The 16,293-nt window shown below is 55.3% G+C and overlaps 1 protein-coding gene across 4 annotated transcripts in view; it reads right to left on the reverse strand.

The window, feature by feature from the left end:
- prmt3 (protein arginine methyltransferase 3) overlaps positions 1 to 16,293 on the reverse strand; it is a 273,568-nt gene that overhangs the window by 219,098 nt on the left and 38,177 nt on the right. For all 4 annotated transcript variants that reach the window (XM_038808358.1, XM_038808357.1, XM_038808355.1 and 1 more), the window contains exon 5: positions 11,571 to 11,673. In XM_038808358.1, coding sequence (XP_038664286.1) covers positions 11,571 to 11,673 — 103 coding nt within the window. The remainder of the gene's footprint in view (positions 1 to 11,570; positions 11,674 to 16,293) is intronic.

Below are 16,293 nucleotides of genomic sequence, written 5' to 3' on the forward strand. Positions count from 1 at the left end.
ACACGCCCTCCACACACACACACGCCCTCCACACACACACACGCCCTCCACACACACACACGCCCTCCACACACACACACGCCCTCCACACACACACACACCCTCCACACACACACACACCCTCCACACACGCCCTCCACACACACACACACCCTCCACACACATACCCTCCACACACACACACACCCTCCACACACACACACACCCTCCACACACACACACACCCTCCACACACACACACACACACACCCTCCACACACACACACACCCTCCACACACACACACCCTCCACACACACACACCCTCCACACACACACACACCCTCCACACACACCCTCCACACACACACACCCTCCACACACACCCTCCACACACACACACCCTCCACACACACACACACCCTCCACACACACACCCTCCACACACACACACCCTCCACACACACACCCCCTCCACACACACACCCCCTCCACACACACACACACCCTCCACACACACACACACCCTCCACACACACACACCCACACCTCCTCCATACACGGGAATGGGACAACTCATCGCCGCCGACTCATCGCCGCTGACTCATCGCCAGCCCAACTCATCGCCAGCCAACTCATCGCCAGCCCAACTCATCGCCAGCCAACTCATCGCCAGCCCAACTCATCGCCAGCCAACTCATCGCCAGCCCAACTCATCGCCAGCCAACTCATCGCCAGCCCAACTCATCGCCAGCCCAACTCATCGCCAGCCCAACTCATCGCCAGCCCAACTCATCGCCAGCCCAACTCATCGCCAGCCCAACTAAAAATTGAAATTCATGGTAATTCATGATAAAAGCTGTCGGCGGCAGGTAACGTTTGAACGGCCCGCACCAAGCATTTGATAGATAGACCGGCCGGCGAACCAAGTTATATCACAGTTCAGACCGGTGGTATTTCAAATTTAATTCATGGTAAAAGCTGTCGGCGGCGGGTAATTTTAAATAAGTCTTTTAACCTCCACTAATTTTTATTGAATTTGAAATACCACCGGTCTGAACTGTGATATAACTTGTTTCGCCGGCCGGTCTATCTATCAAATGCTTGGTGCGGGCCGTTCAAAAGTTACCCGCCGCCAACAGCTTTTACCATGAATTACCATGAATTTCAATTTTTAGTTGGGCTGGCGATGAGTTGGCTGGCGATGAGGTGGGCTGGCGATGAGTCAGCGGCGATGAGTCGGCCGCGATGAGTTGTCCTAGACCCCCATACACACACAAACACCTCCACCCCAACACTCCAACCCCCTCCACACATACACACCCACACACACACTCCACACACACGCGCACACCCTCCACACACAGACCCTCCACACACAGACCCTCCACACACAGACCCTCCACACACACGCCCCCTCCACACACACACACGCCCCCTCCACACACACACACGCCCCCTCCACACACACACACGCCCCCTCCACACACACACCGCCCCCTCCACACACACACACCCCCCCACACACACACGCCCCCTCCACACACACACGCCCCCTCCACACACACACGCCCCCTCCACACACACACGCCCCCTCCACACACACGCCCCCTCCACACACACACGCCCCCTCCACACACACACACCCCCTCCACACACACACCACACCCCTCCACACACACACACGCGCCCTCCACAGACACACGTTCCTCCACACACACACACCCCTCCACACACACACGCGCCCTCCACACACACACACGCCCCCTCCACATACACACACGCGCCCTCCACAGACACACGTTCCCTCCACACACACACACGCCCTCCACACACACACACACGCCCTCCACACGCACACACGCCCCACACACACACACGCCCTCCACACACACACACGCCCTCCACACACACACACGCGCCCTCCACACACACACACGCGCCCTCCACACACACACACACACACACACTCCACACACACACACGCCCCATCACACACACACACGCTCCCTCCACACACACACACGCCCCATCACACACACACACGCCCCATCACACACACACACACCCCCCATCACACACACACACCCCCTCCATCACACACACACCCCCCTCCACACACACACGCCCCTCCACCACACACACGCCCCCTCCACACACACACACCCCCCTCCACACACACACACGCCCCCTCCACACACACACGCCCCCTCCACCACACGCCCCCTCCACACACACGCCCCCTCCACACACACACGCCCCCTCCACCACACACGCCCTCCACACACACACGCCCTCCACACACACACACGCCCTCCCACACACACACACGCCCTCCACACACACACACACACACACGCCCCCACACACACACACACACGCCCTCCACACACACACCCACCCCTCCACACACACACACGCCCTCCACACACACACACCCCTCCACACACACACACACACCACGCCCCCTCCACACACACACACACACGCCCTCCCCACACACACCACGCCCCCTCCACACACACACACCCCCTCCACACACACACACACACACACACGCCCCCACACACACACACACACACGCCATCCACACACACACACACACACACACACGCCATCCACACACACACACACACGCCACATCCACACACACACACACACACACGCCCTCACACACACACCGCCCTCCCACCCACACACCCCTCCACACACCACGCCCTCCACACACACACACGCCCTCCACACACACCACGCCCTCCACACACACACACGCCTCCACACACACACACGCTCCTCCACACACACACACACGCCCTCCACACCACACCCCTCCCCACACACACACCCCCTCCACACACACACCACCCCTCCACACACACACGCTCCTCCACACACTCTCCCCACACACACGCCCTCCCCACACACACGCTCCCTCCACACACACACTCCCTCCACACACACACACACACACGCTCCCTCCACACACACACACGCCCCCACACACACACACGCCCTCCACACACACACACACCGCCCCCACACACACACACGCCCTCCACACACACACCGCCCTCCACACACACACACGCCCTCCACACACACACACGCTCCCTCCACACACACACCCATCCACACACACACCGCCCTCCACACACACACACACACACACGCCCTCCACACACACACACACACGCCCTCCACACACACACACGCCCTCCCCACACACACGCCCTCCCCACACACACACACACCCCTCCCACACACACGCCCTCCCCACACACACACACACGCCCTCCCCACACACACACACACACACGCCCTCCACACACACACACACGCCCTCCCCACACACACGCCCTCCCCACACACACACACGCCCTCCCCACACACACACGCTCCCTCCACACACACACACACGCTCCCTCCACACACACACACACGCTCCCTCCACACACACGCTCCCTCCCACACACACACACACGCCCTCCCCACACACACACACTCCCTCCACACACACACACACCCTTCACACACACACCCACCCTTCACACACACACGCTCCCTCCACACACACACCCCCTCCACACACACACACGCCCCCTTCACACACACACACACGCTCCCTCCACACACACCACACCCTCCACACACACACCCTCCACACACCACAGCCCCCCCACACACACACACCCTCCACACACACACACGCCCCCTTCACACACACACACGCTCCCTCCACACACACGCCCTCCACACACACACACGCCCTCCACACACACACGCTCCCTACACACACACACACGCTCCCTCCACACACACACGCTCCCTCCACACACACACGCCCTCCACACACACACACGCCCTCCACACACACACACGCCCTCCACACACACACACGCTCCCTCCACACACACACACACGCACGCCATCCACACACACACACGCCCTCGACACACACACACACGCCATCCACACACACACACGCCTCCACCACACACACACGCCCTCCCCACACACACACACACGCCCTCCCCACACACACGCTCCCTCCACACACACACACACACGACCTCCCCACACACACACGCCCTCCCCACACACACACACACGCCCTCCCACACACACACGCTCCCTCCCCACACACACACCTCCCCACACACACACGCCCTCCACACACACACACACACGCCCTCCCACACACACACGACCTCCCCACACACACGCCCTCCCCACACACACACGCCCTCCACACACACACACACACGCCCTCCCCACACACACACACACACACGCCCTCCCCACACACACACACGCGCCCTCCCACACACACACACGCTCCCTCCACACACACACACACGCTCCCTCACACACACACGCTCCCTCCACACACACACTCCCTCCACACACACACACACGCCCTCCCCACACACACACGCCCTCCCCACACACACACACACCTCCCCCACACACACACACACACACACGCCTCCCCACACACACACGCTCCCTCCACACACACACCCTCCACACACACACACACACACCCTCCCTCCACACACACACACACACACACACACACGCCCTCCCACACACACGCGCCCTCCACACACACACACACTCCCTCCACACACACACACACACTCCCTCCACACACACACACACACCCCTCCCCACACACACACGCCCTCCCCACACACACACGCCCTCCACACACACACACGCCCTCCCACACACACACACACGCCCTCCACACACACACACGCCCTCCACACGCACACTCCCTCCACACACACACACACGCCCTCACACACACACACACCGCCCTCCACACACACTCCCTCCCACCCACACACTCCCTCCACACACACTCCCTCCACACACACACCTTCCACACACACACACCTCCACACACACACCCTCCACACACACACACCCTCCACACACACACACCCTCCCCACACACACACACTCCCCACACACACACCCTCCACACACACACACACGCCCTCCACACACACACACCTCCACACACACACACACACGCCCTCCACACACACACACACCCGCCCTCCACACACACACACACGCTCCCTCCACACACACACACGCCCTCCACACACACACACGCCCCCACACACACACACACGCCCTCCACACACACACACACGCCCTCCCCACACACACACGCCCTCCACACACACACGCCCTCCACACACACACACACGCCCTCCACACACACACACACACACACGCCCCACACACCACACACACACACACACACACGCCCTCCACACACACACACACCCCTCCCCACACACACGCCCTCCAACACACACACGCCCTCCACACACACACACGCCCCACACACACACACGCCCTCCACACACACACACACGCGCCCTCCCACACACACACACACGCCCTCACACACACACGCTCCCTCCACACACACACGCCCTCCACACACACACACGCCCTCCACACACACACACGCCTCCACACACACACGCCCTCCCCACACACACACACACGCCCTGCCCACACACACACACACACGCCCTCCACACACACACGCTCCCTCCACACACACACACGCCCGCCACACACACACACGCTCCTCCACACACACACACGCCTCCACACACACACGCCCTCCACACACACACCCCCTCCACACACACACACACACTCCCTCCACACACACACACACTCCTCCACACACACACACGCCCTCCACACACACACGCCCCCTCACACACACACCCATCCACACCACCACACACCCCTCCCTCCACACACACACACACTCCCACCACACACACACGCCATCCACACACACACACTCCCCTCCACACACACACACTCCCTCCACACACACACACACTCCCTCCACACACACACACGCCATCCACACACACACACCCATCCACACACACACACACACTCCCTCCACACACACACACATCGCCACCACACACACAGCCATCCACCACACACACACACACTCCCTCCACACACACACACACGCCATCCACACACACACACGCCATCCACACACACACACACGCCTCCACACACACACACTCCCTCCACACACACCCACACTCCCTCCACACACACACGCCATCCACACACACACACGCTCCACACAACACCACCTCCTCCACACACACACACTCCCTCCACACACACACACACACACACCCTCCACACACACACACGCCATCCACACACACACACGCCCTCCACACACACACCCATCCACACACACACACGCCATCCACACACACACACGCCATCCACACACCACACACACACCCATCCCACACACACGAGACGCCCTCCCACACACACCCCCATCCACACACACACACTCCCTCACACCCCACACACGCCCTCCACACACACACACACACGCCCTCCACACACACACGCTCCCTCCACACACACACACACACGCTCCCTCCACACACACACACACGCCCTCCACACACACCACGCCTCCACACACACACGCTCCCTCCACACACACACACCGCCCCCCCACACACACTCCCTCCACACACACACACACACGCCCTCCACACACACACACACGCCCTCCACACACACACACACGCCCTCCACACACACGCCATCCACACACACACACACGCCCGCCACACACACACACACACACGCCCTCCACACACACACACACGCCCTCCACACACACACACACACACTCCCTCCACACACACACACGCCCTCCACACACACACACACGCCCTCCACACACACACACCCCTCCACACACACACACGCCCTCCACACACACACACACACCCCCCACACGCCATCCACACCACACACGCCCGCCACACACACACACACACGCCCCTCACACACGCCCCACACACACACACACACATCCCTCCACACACACACGCTCCCTCCACACACACACACGCTCCCTCCACACACACACACCTCCCTCCACACACACATGCTCCCTCCACACACACACACACATGCTCCCTCCACACACACACACGCTCCCTCCACACACACACACACGCTCCCTCCACACACACACACACACGCTCCCTCCACACACACATGCTCCCTCCACACACACACACACGCTCCCTCCACACACACACACGCTCCCTCCACACACACACACGCTCCCTCCACACACACGCTCCCTCCACACACACACACATGCTCCCTCCACACACACACACATGCTCCCTCCACACACACACGCCCTCCACACACAGATTTCCAGCTGTCGAGGTATTTTGCTTTTATACGTAATTTCTTGTACTGGCTGATTGTGGTGTTCTTTGTGTTGCTTATTTCAGGATGGTTGGCGTAGTGTTCACAAAGACCACAAAATAGCTTGAACTTAAATAAAGCTATAAATTTATTAACACTGCTAATTTGGATTCGACACGCACTTCTAAATAATGCACAATTGATTACTAACATTTAAACTATACTCATCTACAGGTAATCGTAATACTGATATAAACTATGATCTGCTCTCACTTACACTATCTGCACTTCTGACTCTCTCCAGCTAACTCCTGCACACACTCTCTCACAAGGCTTAGCACCACTGCCTTATACAGTTGTAACTGTAGCTCCCTCTAGTGGCTACTCTAGACACCTCATTAAACCTTGCAGTTCTTGCAGATGTGATAATACCACACTGATCCCCTATTCTACATCCCAAATTACAGTCAGAGCCTTTGTGGGAGTCCCCATGGAGTGTTCAGAAAACTTCCCAATACATTTCTTACATTGCACAATATATTCCATTCTGGCACTTGGCCACCCAATTCCTCCCAAGAAACTAATACTGGGCAAACACAGCAGGCCTGACAGCATCCGAGGAGAGAGAGAGAAGGGAGCAAACGTTTCGAGTCTGGATGACCCTTTGTCAAAGCTTTATAATTGGGAATAATCACACCCCCTCCATCCCATTGCTCTGATAACCCCAATCATTGCAAGTTCCATTGTGAACCGTGCCCCAATGGTCTATTACGCTGGAATTATAGGCAAAATTGTTCACAGCGATCACACAAATTAATTTCACATGTCGCAATTACTGGATGATATGATATGTAATGTAATAAGTAGGCACGCCAAAAACATTTGTCTGCTGTATGGCTGCAGGGGAAAAATCCCCACCCCATCATCATGTTCCAGCCGCTGTTAAAGTGTTTGCTCCATCAGTTTAAGGGAGTATTAAAAATGTGCGGTTCTGAATTAAATGTTATAATTATTGTGTTGAAGCACTTGGAGGCATTCATACAAAATATATCAAATTCTCATTTTTCTGTATATCTGCGCTCAAGGCAATGGAAGGCAATATAATTAATGGAGTGCTGTAATATTGTGCAACAATAATGAGCACAGCAAGAGGTCAAACACCACAGGTAATAGCGTCTCAGAACACTTATTAACGCCCCAACAACATTCTTGCCGCAACCACAGGATTCGACTGTCTCCAATTTTGTCCATTCCTGTCCAAAGATCATCATCGGCCTGAAACAAGGGGGCGGGCTTTCGTGGGCCCAGTCGCAAATCTCGTCTGGCCACTAAAGCTCACCAGAGGGCCATAGGGGCAGCACGGTAGCATAGTGGTTAGCATAAATGCTTCACAGCTCCAGGGTCCCAGGTTCGGTTCCCGGCTGGGTCACTGTCTGTGCGGAGTCTGCGTGGGTTTCCTCCGGGTGCTCCGGTTTCCTCCCACAGTCCAAAGATGTGCGGGTTAGGTGGATTGGCCAGGCTAAATTGCCCATAGTGTCCTAAAAAGTAAGGTTAAGGGGGAGTTGTTGGGTTACGGGTATAGGGTGGATACGTGGGTTTGAGTAGGGTGATCATTGCTCGGCACAACATCGAGGGCCGAAGGGCCTGTTCTGTGCTGTACTGTTCTATGTTCTATAACAGGATCTGCGCCAGCGAGGTCTCAGTTTGAGATCGCTCTCTCTCTCTCTTCCCCCCCGCCCACCACCCACCCACCCCCCCCCCCCACACAACCCCCCCCCCCACACACACACACCCACCACCCCCCCCCCCCCCCCCTCCCGACCATGCGCCCCCTCACTGCTGGTGGTATTGGCGTGAATCTGATATCCATAATTATAAATATATTAACATATACTTATCAGGCTTGACACCATAACGTCCGCCCAGGCCATATCCTCCCCACCCAGTCGACACGATGACACAATGGCACAAATCACTACTGATTTTCAAAATGGCCGGGTTCTGGCACCGCCAATCTGGCAGTGGCAACTGCTGGGGGACAGTGCCAAGTAGGTTCTCCTGGGGCGGGCCCTCTGTGGAGCCCCATTGGGGAGTGGGTTATGCATGCATTGGGGGGGGGGGGGGGAGGCGGACTGTGGAAGATCCTTTGTTGCACATGGAATGAGTGGCCATCAAGAGCAAATGTAAACAAACTTTACTTCAATTTCCGCTTCCCTCCTCTGCCTTTTGTGGACCTCAACACTTTTCCAGAACACGCCCCCCCCTGGAGTTAACAAATGAAAGGAGAGCATGGATCTGTTAAGGCAAACAAGTGCTCGCCCAACTTGATTGAAGTAACGCACAGAGTAATCAGGGTAGTGCGGTTGATGTTGTGTGCACGAGCTTTCGAAGGGTATCGAATAAAGCAGTGACCACGTGAATACAAAAGTAACTGCATGACAGGAAGTCAAGTGTGTGGTGGTGAACCACTGTTTTTCAGACTGGGGGAGGGGGCGGAGAATGTACTGCGGTGTTACCCAGGGATCAGTTTCCGGGCCTTTTGCTATATATTGATGACCTGGACTAGGGTACATAAGGTACAATTATAAAGTATGCACAAACTCAAATCCTGGAAATGAAAGGGAGCAGACTGCGAGGAGCAACAGAGTGCAGGAGAATACAGACTGGCAAAGTGGGCAGAGATTTGGCAGGTAGAATTTAGCACAGTGGGCAAAATGATACATTTTGGGAAGCATGAGGAGTGAAAATATCAACTAAATGGTTTAATCTTAAAAGGTGCGCAGGGATAGAGAGACCGGAGGATGGATGAACAGAGAGTCTTTCAAGGTTTCAGAATAATTTGTGAGAGCTGTTAAAAAGACGTACAGGACGCTTTGGGGCTTGATTAAGCGTAGGCAGAGTGGAAAAGGAGATTTATGAGACGGAGACAATAAATTTGGGACATCAGTTACATGCAATGCAGGGGTTGTTCTCAAAAAAACAACGAAGAAAAGTACAGCACAGGAACAGGCCCTTCGGCCCCCCAAGCCCGTGCCGACCATGCTGCCCGTCTAAACTAAAATCTTCTACACTTCCGGGGTCCGTATCCCTCTATTCCCATCCTATTCATGTATTTGTCAAGATGCGCCTTAAACGTCACTATCGTCCCTGCTTCCACCACCTCCTCCGGCAGAGTGTTCCAGGCACACACTACCCTCTGTGTAAAAAAACTTCCCTCGCACATCTCCTCGAAACATTGCCTCTCACACCTTAAACCCATGGGAAAATGAAAATCGCTTATTGTCACGGGTAGGCTTCAATGAAGTTACTGTGAAAAGCCCCTAGTCACCACAATCCGGTGCCTGTTCGGGGAGGCTGGTACGGGAATTGAACCGTGCTGCTGGCCTGCCTTGGTCTGCTTTAAAAGCCAGCAATTTAGCCCAGTGTGCTAAACCAGCCCTTTAATGTCCCCTAGAAATTGACTCTTCCAACCTGGGAGAAAGGTTCTGACTATCCACGCCCCTCGGGTGATTATGGGGAGATTTTATAGAGGTGTTCAAAATCATGAAGGGCGTTGAAATAAGGAGAACCTGTATCTTGTAGCAAAACGTTAAGGAAACAGAGGACACGGGTTTCAGGTGATTGGCAAAAGAATCAGAAGGGAGGTGAGGAGAATCTCTTTTTGAACAGCGAGCTGTTGCGATTTGGAAAGCGCGGCCTGAAAACATGTTGGAAGCAGATTCAGTACCTTCACAGGGAGTTGGATAAGTAGTTGATGGGAACTAATTAGCAGGACTATGGGAAAAAAATCATGGCAGTGGGACTAATTAAGTGAGTTCTTTCAAATAACTAATACAGACTTGATAGGCCAAATGGCCTCCTTCTGGGCTGCATCATTCGATGATTCCAATTGTGTATTCTGATTGCTGCATTGTAGATGGCCTTTAGCTCCAGGCCCTGATCAGCACCTCAGTCTCCAGAGCAAAACCTCACAGCCTGTGACCACCCCCCCTATTCCTCCCAAACATTCACAAGTGGCCTCCAACTCTCAAAGGGAGCAACTTCTAGATTATTATTTAGGTTGACGACTAGTTCTCAAGAATTCATCACGATGGCAGCTGACATGGTCTATTAGAACTCAGGTCAGGATTCGGCCGAGAGCATGCCAATAGTTGCTGGGCAACGCCAAGAGAGAAATGATTAAAAACCACCCAATTTTATGGATCCTTTCATATTGATTTTTAAATAGGATACTAATGGCATGATCCTTTTTAAAAATGAGTAATTTTGAGACACTGCACAAAATATTAAATTCAATTTCCTCACGATACAGAAGATAAAAATGATTCATACCAAATTGGAGCAAAGGATCATCAGTGGAGGGTGGCTTCATATATTTTTCATTCTCCCAAGGGATTTGATCCAAGACGGATTTAAAAGATTCTGCAGAGGGATTCTGTGTAAAAGATGAAATCATAACTATTATTCTCTTTGTTTCATTGCATTGAGTAGAATGTAACATTTTAAATAGATTTTACTGCAATAAAAACATTTATATGCTTTCCTAGTTCATTCTAATTTCCTTCGTGATTCAAAACTGTTTATTGTCTTTCTCACTGACTTTCCCTGGTAATGCCATTTTTCAGTTTTATCCTAATAGCTTTCACATCCAAAAGAACAAGTCATCACAAAAATGGTCTATTTCCCATTTTGGACAGCCCTTCCAGGAACGAGAATGATAATAATCATTATTGTCACAAGTAGGCTTACATTAACATTTCAATGAAGTTACTGTGAAAATCCCCTCGTTGCCACATTCCAGCGCCTGTTGGGGTACACCGAGGGAGAATTCAGAATGTCCAATTCACCTAACAAGCACGTCTTTCGGGACTTGTGGGAGGAAACCGGAGCACCTGGAGGAAACCCACGCAGACACGGGGAGAGCGTGCAGACTCCGCACAGACAGTGGCCCAAGCCGGGAATCGAACCTGGGAGTCCAGCACTTTGAAGCAACAGTGCTAACCACTGTGCTACAGTGCTGCCCATTGAATTGAGGAATTCACCACATATGAAGTAATCTAGAATACAAGCCTCTGTCCGCACTCATTTCGGCCAGAGAAGCAAAGAGGTTTGGACTACACCATCTCCAGCGCTCCATTTGCATAGATTCATTAAGCCAGCTCGTGTGTTTTAATATGAGCTGGCCAAGATCATTTTAAGAAAAATATAAATATAAGAAGGGATACAGTAAAGGTTAAATAAGCTTGGATAATGGGGTGAAAGAGGAGTTGATAAGGCAGCAGCAGTGTGAAAGGGTTAGCAGCAGAGAAAGAAGTGTTTACTTAAGTGACTGGGGGAAACAATGGGGTATAGAATATTAGGTGTAGAGGAAGTGAGTTCAAAGTGGAGATGTAAAAATACTATTTACACCTCTATCCCAAAAGTTCGGTTCAAGGAGTTTTTTTTTCAATTTTTTATGGGGGTGTGGGCATCGCTGGCTGGATTAACATTTCTTGCCCATCCTTAATTGTCCTGAACTAGGTGTATTTCAGACGGCATCTTGAGTCAATCACATTCCTGTGGGTCTAGAGTCGCATGCAGGCCAGACCAGAGAAGGAGGACAGGATTCCTTCGCTAAATGACATTAGTGAACCAGATGGGTTTTACAACAATTCACAATCTGGACTATTAGTCCAGTGATAATACCACTACTCCACTGCCTCCCTCGCAGAGGGAGTTGTTCAGATTGAATATCAAAAGAAATAAATAGCATATCAGCAGTAGGGTTAGCTCTGTACTGAAGGAGAGGACAACAGCTGGTGAGCACTCAGGGCCAAGCCACACCCAGCTAGGAAGCAGAATTCACCCAAAGCACAGAATTCTAGGCTCCAAATAGCTGTTAGAAACCCTGACAGAAACCCTACATTGAACCACTGAAAAGCTGCCTAAACTTGAGGATAACTCATGGGCGGTAACTATTTGCTGGATTTGCATCATAGAGTTCTACTACAGGGACTGTCGATTTGGGACAAGGGACTTTTCTCAGAGTTCAGGAACATAGATGGGAGAAGCAAGGGGAATAATTGCATAAGATAATGGGCTAGATTCTCCGGTCCCCCCAGCCACGCGTGTTTCTCTGCGGTGCACCATTCGCTGGCGAGGGGGATTCTATACCCCTGTCGCTGGTCAATAGAATTTCCCATTGAAGCCACCCCACACTGCCGGGAGTGCGCTGCTGGCGGGAAATGTGAAGTCGCAGTGGCCTGAGAGTTCCAGCCAGTGGGCAAAATTCTCCGCAGACCGACGTGACGCCCATTTCCGGCGGGAAAAAGCGGTGCGGATGACTCAGGCGTCAGGGCCTTCTTTTAAGCCGGTAATCTCCGTTCCCGGAAGGGCCAGCAGCGGACTGACACGATACGCGTCCGTTTCACCCGCTGCGGAAGTGGCGAGTCCCGGCGTTTGTGTGGTGGGGAGAGAGAGACCCGGCGTTGGGGGGGGTGGGGGGTGGAGGAGGAGGAAGAGAGACCTGGCGTTTGGGGGGGGGGGGGGGGGAGGAGGAAGAGAGACCCCGCGTTTGGGGGGGGGGGGAGGAGGAAGAGAGACCCTGCGTTTGGGGGGGGGGGAGGAAGAGAGACCCGGCGTTGGGGGGGGGGAAGAGGAGGAGGAAGAGAGACCCGGCATTTGGGGGGGGGGGGGGAGGAGGAAGAGAGACTCGGCGTTTGGGGGGGAGAGACCAGGTGTTTGGGGGGGGGGGGGGGGGGGGGAGGAGGAGGAAGAGATACTCGGCGTTTGGGGGGGGGGGAAAGACCCGGCATTTGGGGGGGGAGAGACCCGGCGTTTGGGGGGGGTGGAGGAGAAGAGAGAGACTCGGCGTTTGGGGGGGGGGGGGGAGGAGAAGGGAGAGACCCGGGGTTTGGGGGGGGTAGAAGGGAGAGACCCGGCGTTTGGGGGGGGGGGGGGAGAGACCCGGCGTTTGGGGGGTGGAGAAGGGAGAGACCCGGCGTTTTGGGGCGGGGGAGAGACCCGGCGTTTGGGGGGGGGGGGGGGGAGAAGGGAGAGACCCGGCGTTTGGGGGGGGGGGGAGAAGGGAGAGACTAGGCGTTTGGGGGGGGGGGGGAAGAGACCCGGCGTTTGGGGGGGGGGAGAAGGGAGAGACCCGGCGTTTGGGGGGGGGGGGGGAGAGACCCGGCTTTTGGGGGGGGGAGGAGAAGAAAGAGACTCGGCGTTTGGGGGGGGGGGAGGAGAAGGGAGAGACCCGGCGTTTGTGGGGGGGGAGGGGGAGAGAGAGGGAGGGAGGGGGGCGTTTGCGGCGTTGAGTTGAGAGAGGAGAGGAGAGGGGGGTTACCTGCGTTGAGAGGAGAGGGGGTTGCGGCGTTGAGTTGAGAGGAGAGGGGAGAGGGGGGTTACCTGCGTTGAGGAGAGGGGGGGAGGGGGTTACGGCGTTGAGAGGAGAGGGGGGAGGGGGCTACGGCGTTGAGAGGAGGGGGGGTGGGGGTTGCGGTGTTGAGTTGAGAGGAGAGGAGAGAAGGGGGGGTTGCGGCGTTGAGTTGAGAGGAGAGGAGAGGGGTGGTTGCGGCATTGAGTTGAGAGGAGAGGAGAGGGGGGGTTACCTGCGTTGAGAGGAGGGGGGGAGGGGGTTACGGCGTTGAGTTGAGAGGAGAGGAGAGGAGAGGGGGGGGGTTACCTGCGTTGAGAGGAGAGGGGCGGGGTACCGGCGTTGAGAGAGGGGGCGGCGTTGGAGGGGGTAGGGGTGGTGAGGGGGGGTTGGGTTAGGGGTGGTGAGGGGGGGTTGGGTTAGGGGTGGTGAGGGAGGGTTGGGGTAGGGGCAGCGGCGTGGAGGGGGGGGCGACGGATGGCCGGGGCCAACGCACCGTCGCCCCCTCTGCACGCCGCTGCCCCCTACCCCAACCCCCCCTCACCCCCCCCACCCCCCCCCCAACGCCGCCCCCCCTCTCTCAACGCCGGGTACCCCCCCTCAACGCCGCAACCCCCCTCTCTCTCAACGCCGCACCCCCCCCAAACGCCGCAGCCCTCCCCTCCCCCCCAAACGCCGCACCCCCCCCTCCCCCCCAAACGACTTTGGCCCATCCGGGCCGGAGATTTGTTGAAAGTAAAAAATCAATGACATCCCGCCGGCGCCAGCTGTTTTCAGAGGCTGCCGGTGGGATTTGCACAACCCCGGTTTTTGGCCGCTGGGAGAATAAAAAACCCGGCGGGAGCGGGATTAACGCCGCAGCCGGCCGATTCTCCGACCCTGCGTGGGGTCGGAGAATTTCACCCACTGTGTGTGTGTGTGTGTGTGTGTGTGTGTGTGTGGCCGTTCCGTTTATTTGCTGTACCTTTTTTTGTAATTGTGGTTTTCCGTGTTGTGTTTTCTCATTTAAGTTGACAAACATTCTTCAATTGGAATGCTAACAGCAAGACTGCACTTTTCCTCACCGATTTCACATATTTCCTCACATTATATATCAAAACGCAAAATCCATTGTTAAGAACCGATATTCCAAGTTACCCTCTGGGTTTTGGGATATCCTCGCATCTGACACCATGAAATGAAATGAAATGAAAATGGCTTATTGTCACGAGTAGGCTTCAATAAAGTTACTGTGAAAAGCCTCTAGTTGCCACATTCCGGCGCCTGTCCGGGGAGGCTGGTATGGGAATTGAACCGTGCTGCTGGCCTGCTTGGTCTGCTTTAAAAGCCAGCGATTTAGCCCAGTGTGCTAAACCAGCCGCTCCTAACCAGCTGGAACAACTGCTGTGCTCTGGAATGGGATCTGACCCGCTACCACGATATGCAGCTTTCAAGTTTGCCCATATCATTAAGGTGACCGCTGCACGTAGCTCAATCGTGGGATTTACAGCTACCAATAAGTTTCAGAGATCAACCAATCAATGGACCGTTACAAGAACCCAAGAAACAGGAGTGGACCATATGGCTCCTAAAGCATTCTCCACCATTCGATACAATCATGGCCAGTCACTGCCGCCTTCCTGCACTGTCCCCATATTCCTCCGCAACCAAAAGTCTTGAATATGCTGAGTGACTGAGTGTCAAGAGCTTTCTGGGCTGGAG

The sequence above is a fragment of the Scyliorhinus canicula genome, chromosome 9 (genome assembly GCF_902713615.1).
Source record: "Scyliorhinus canicula chromosome 9, sScyCan1.1, whole genome shotgun sequence".
Taxonomy (NCBI): Eukaryota; Metazoa; Chordata; class Chondrichthyes; order Carcharhiniformes; family Scyliorhinidae; genus Scyliorhinus; species Scyliorhinus canicula.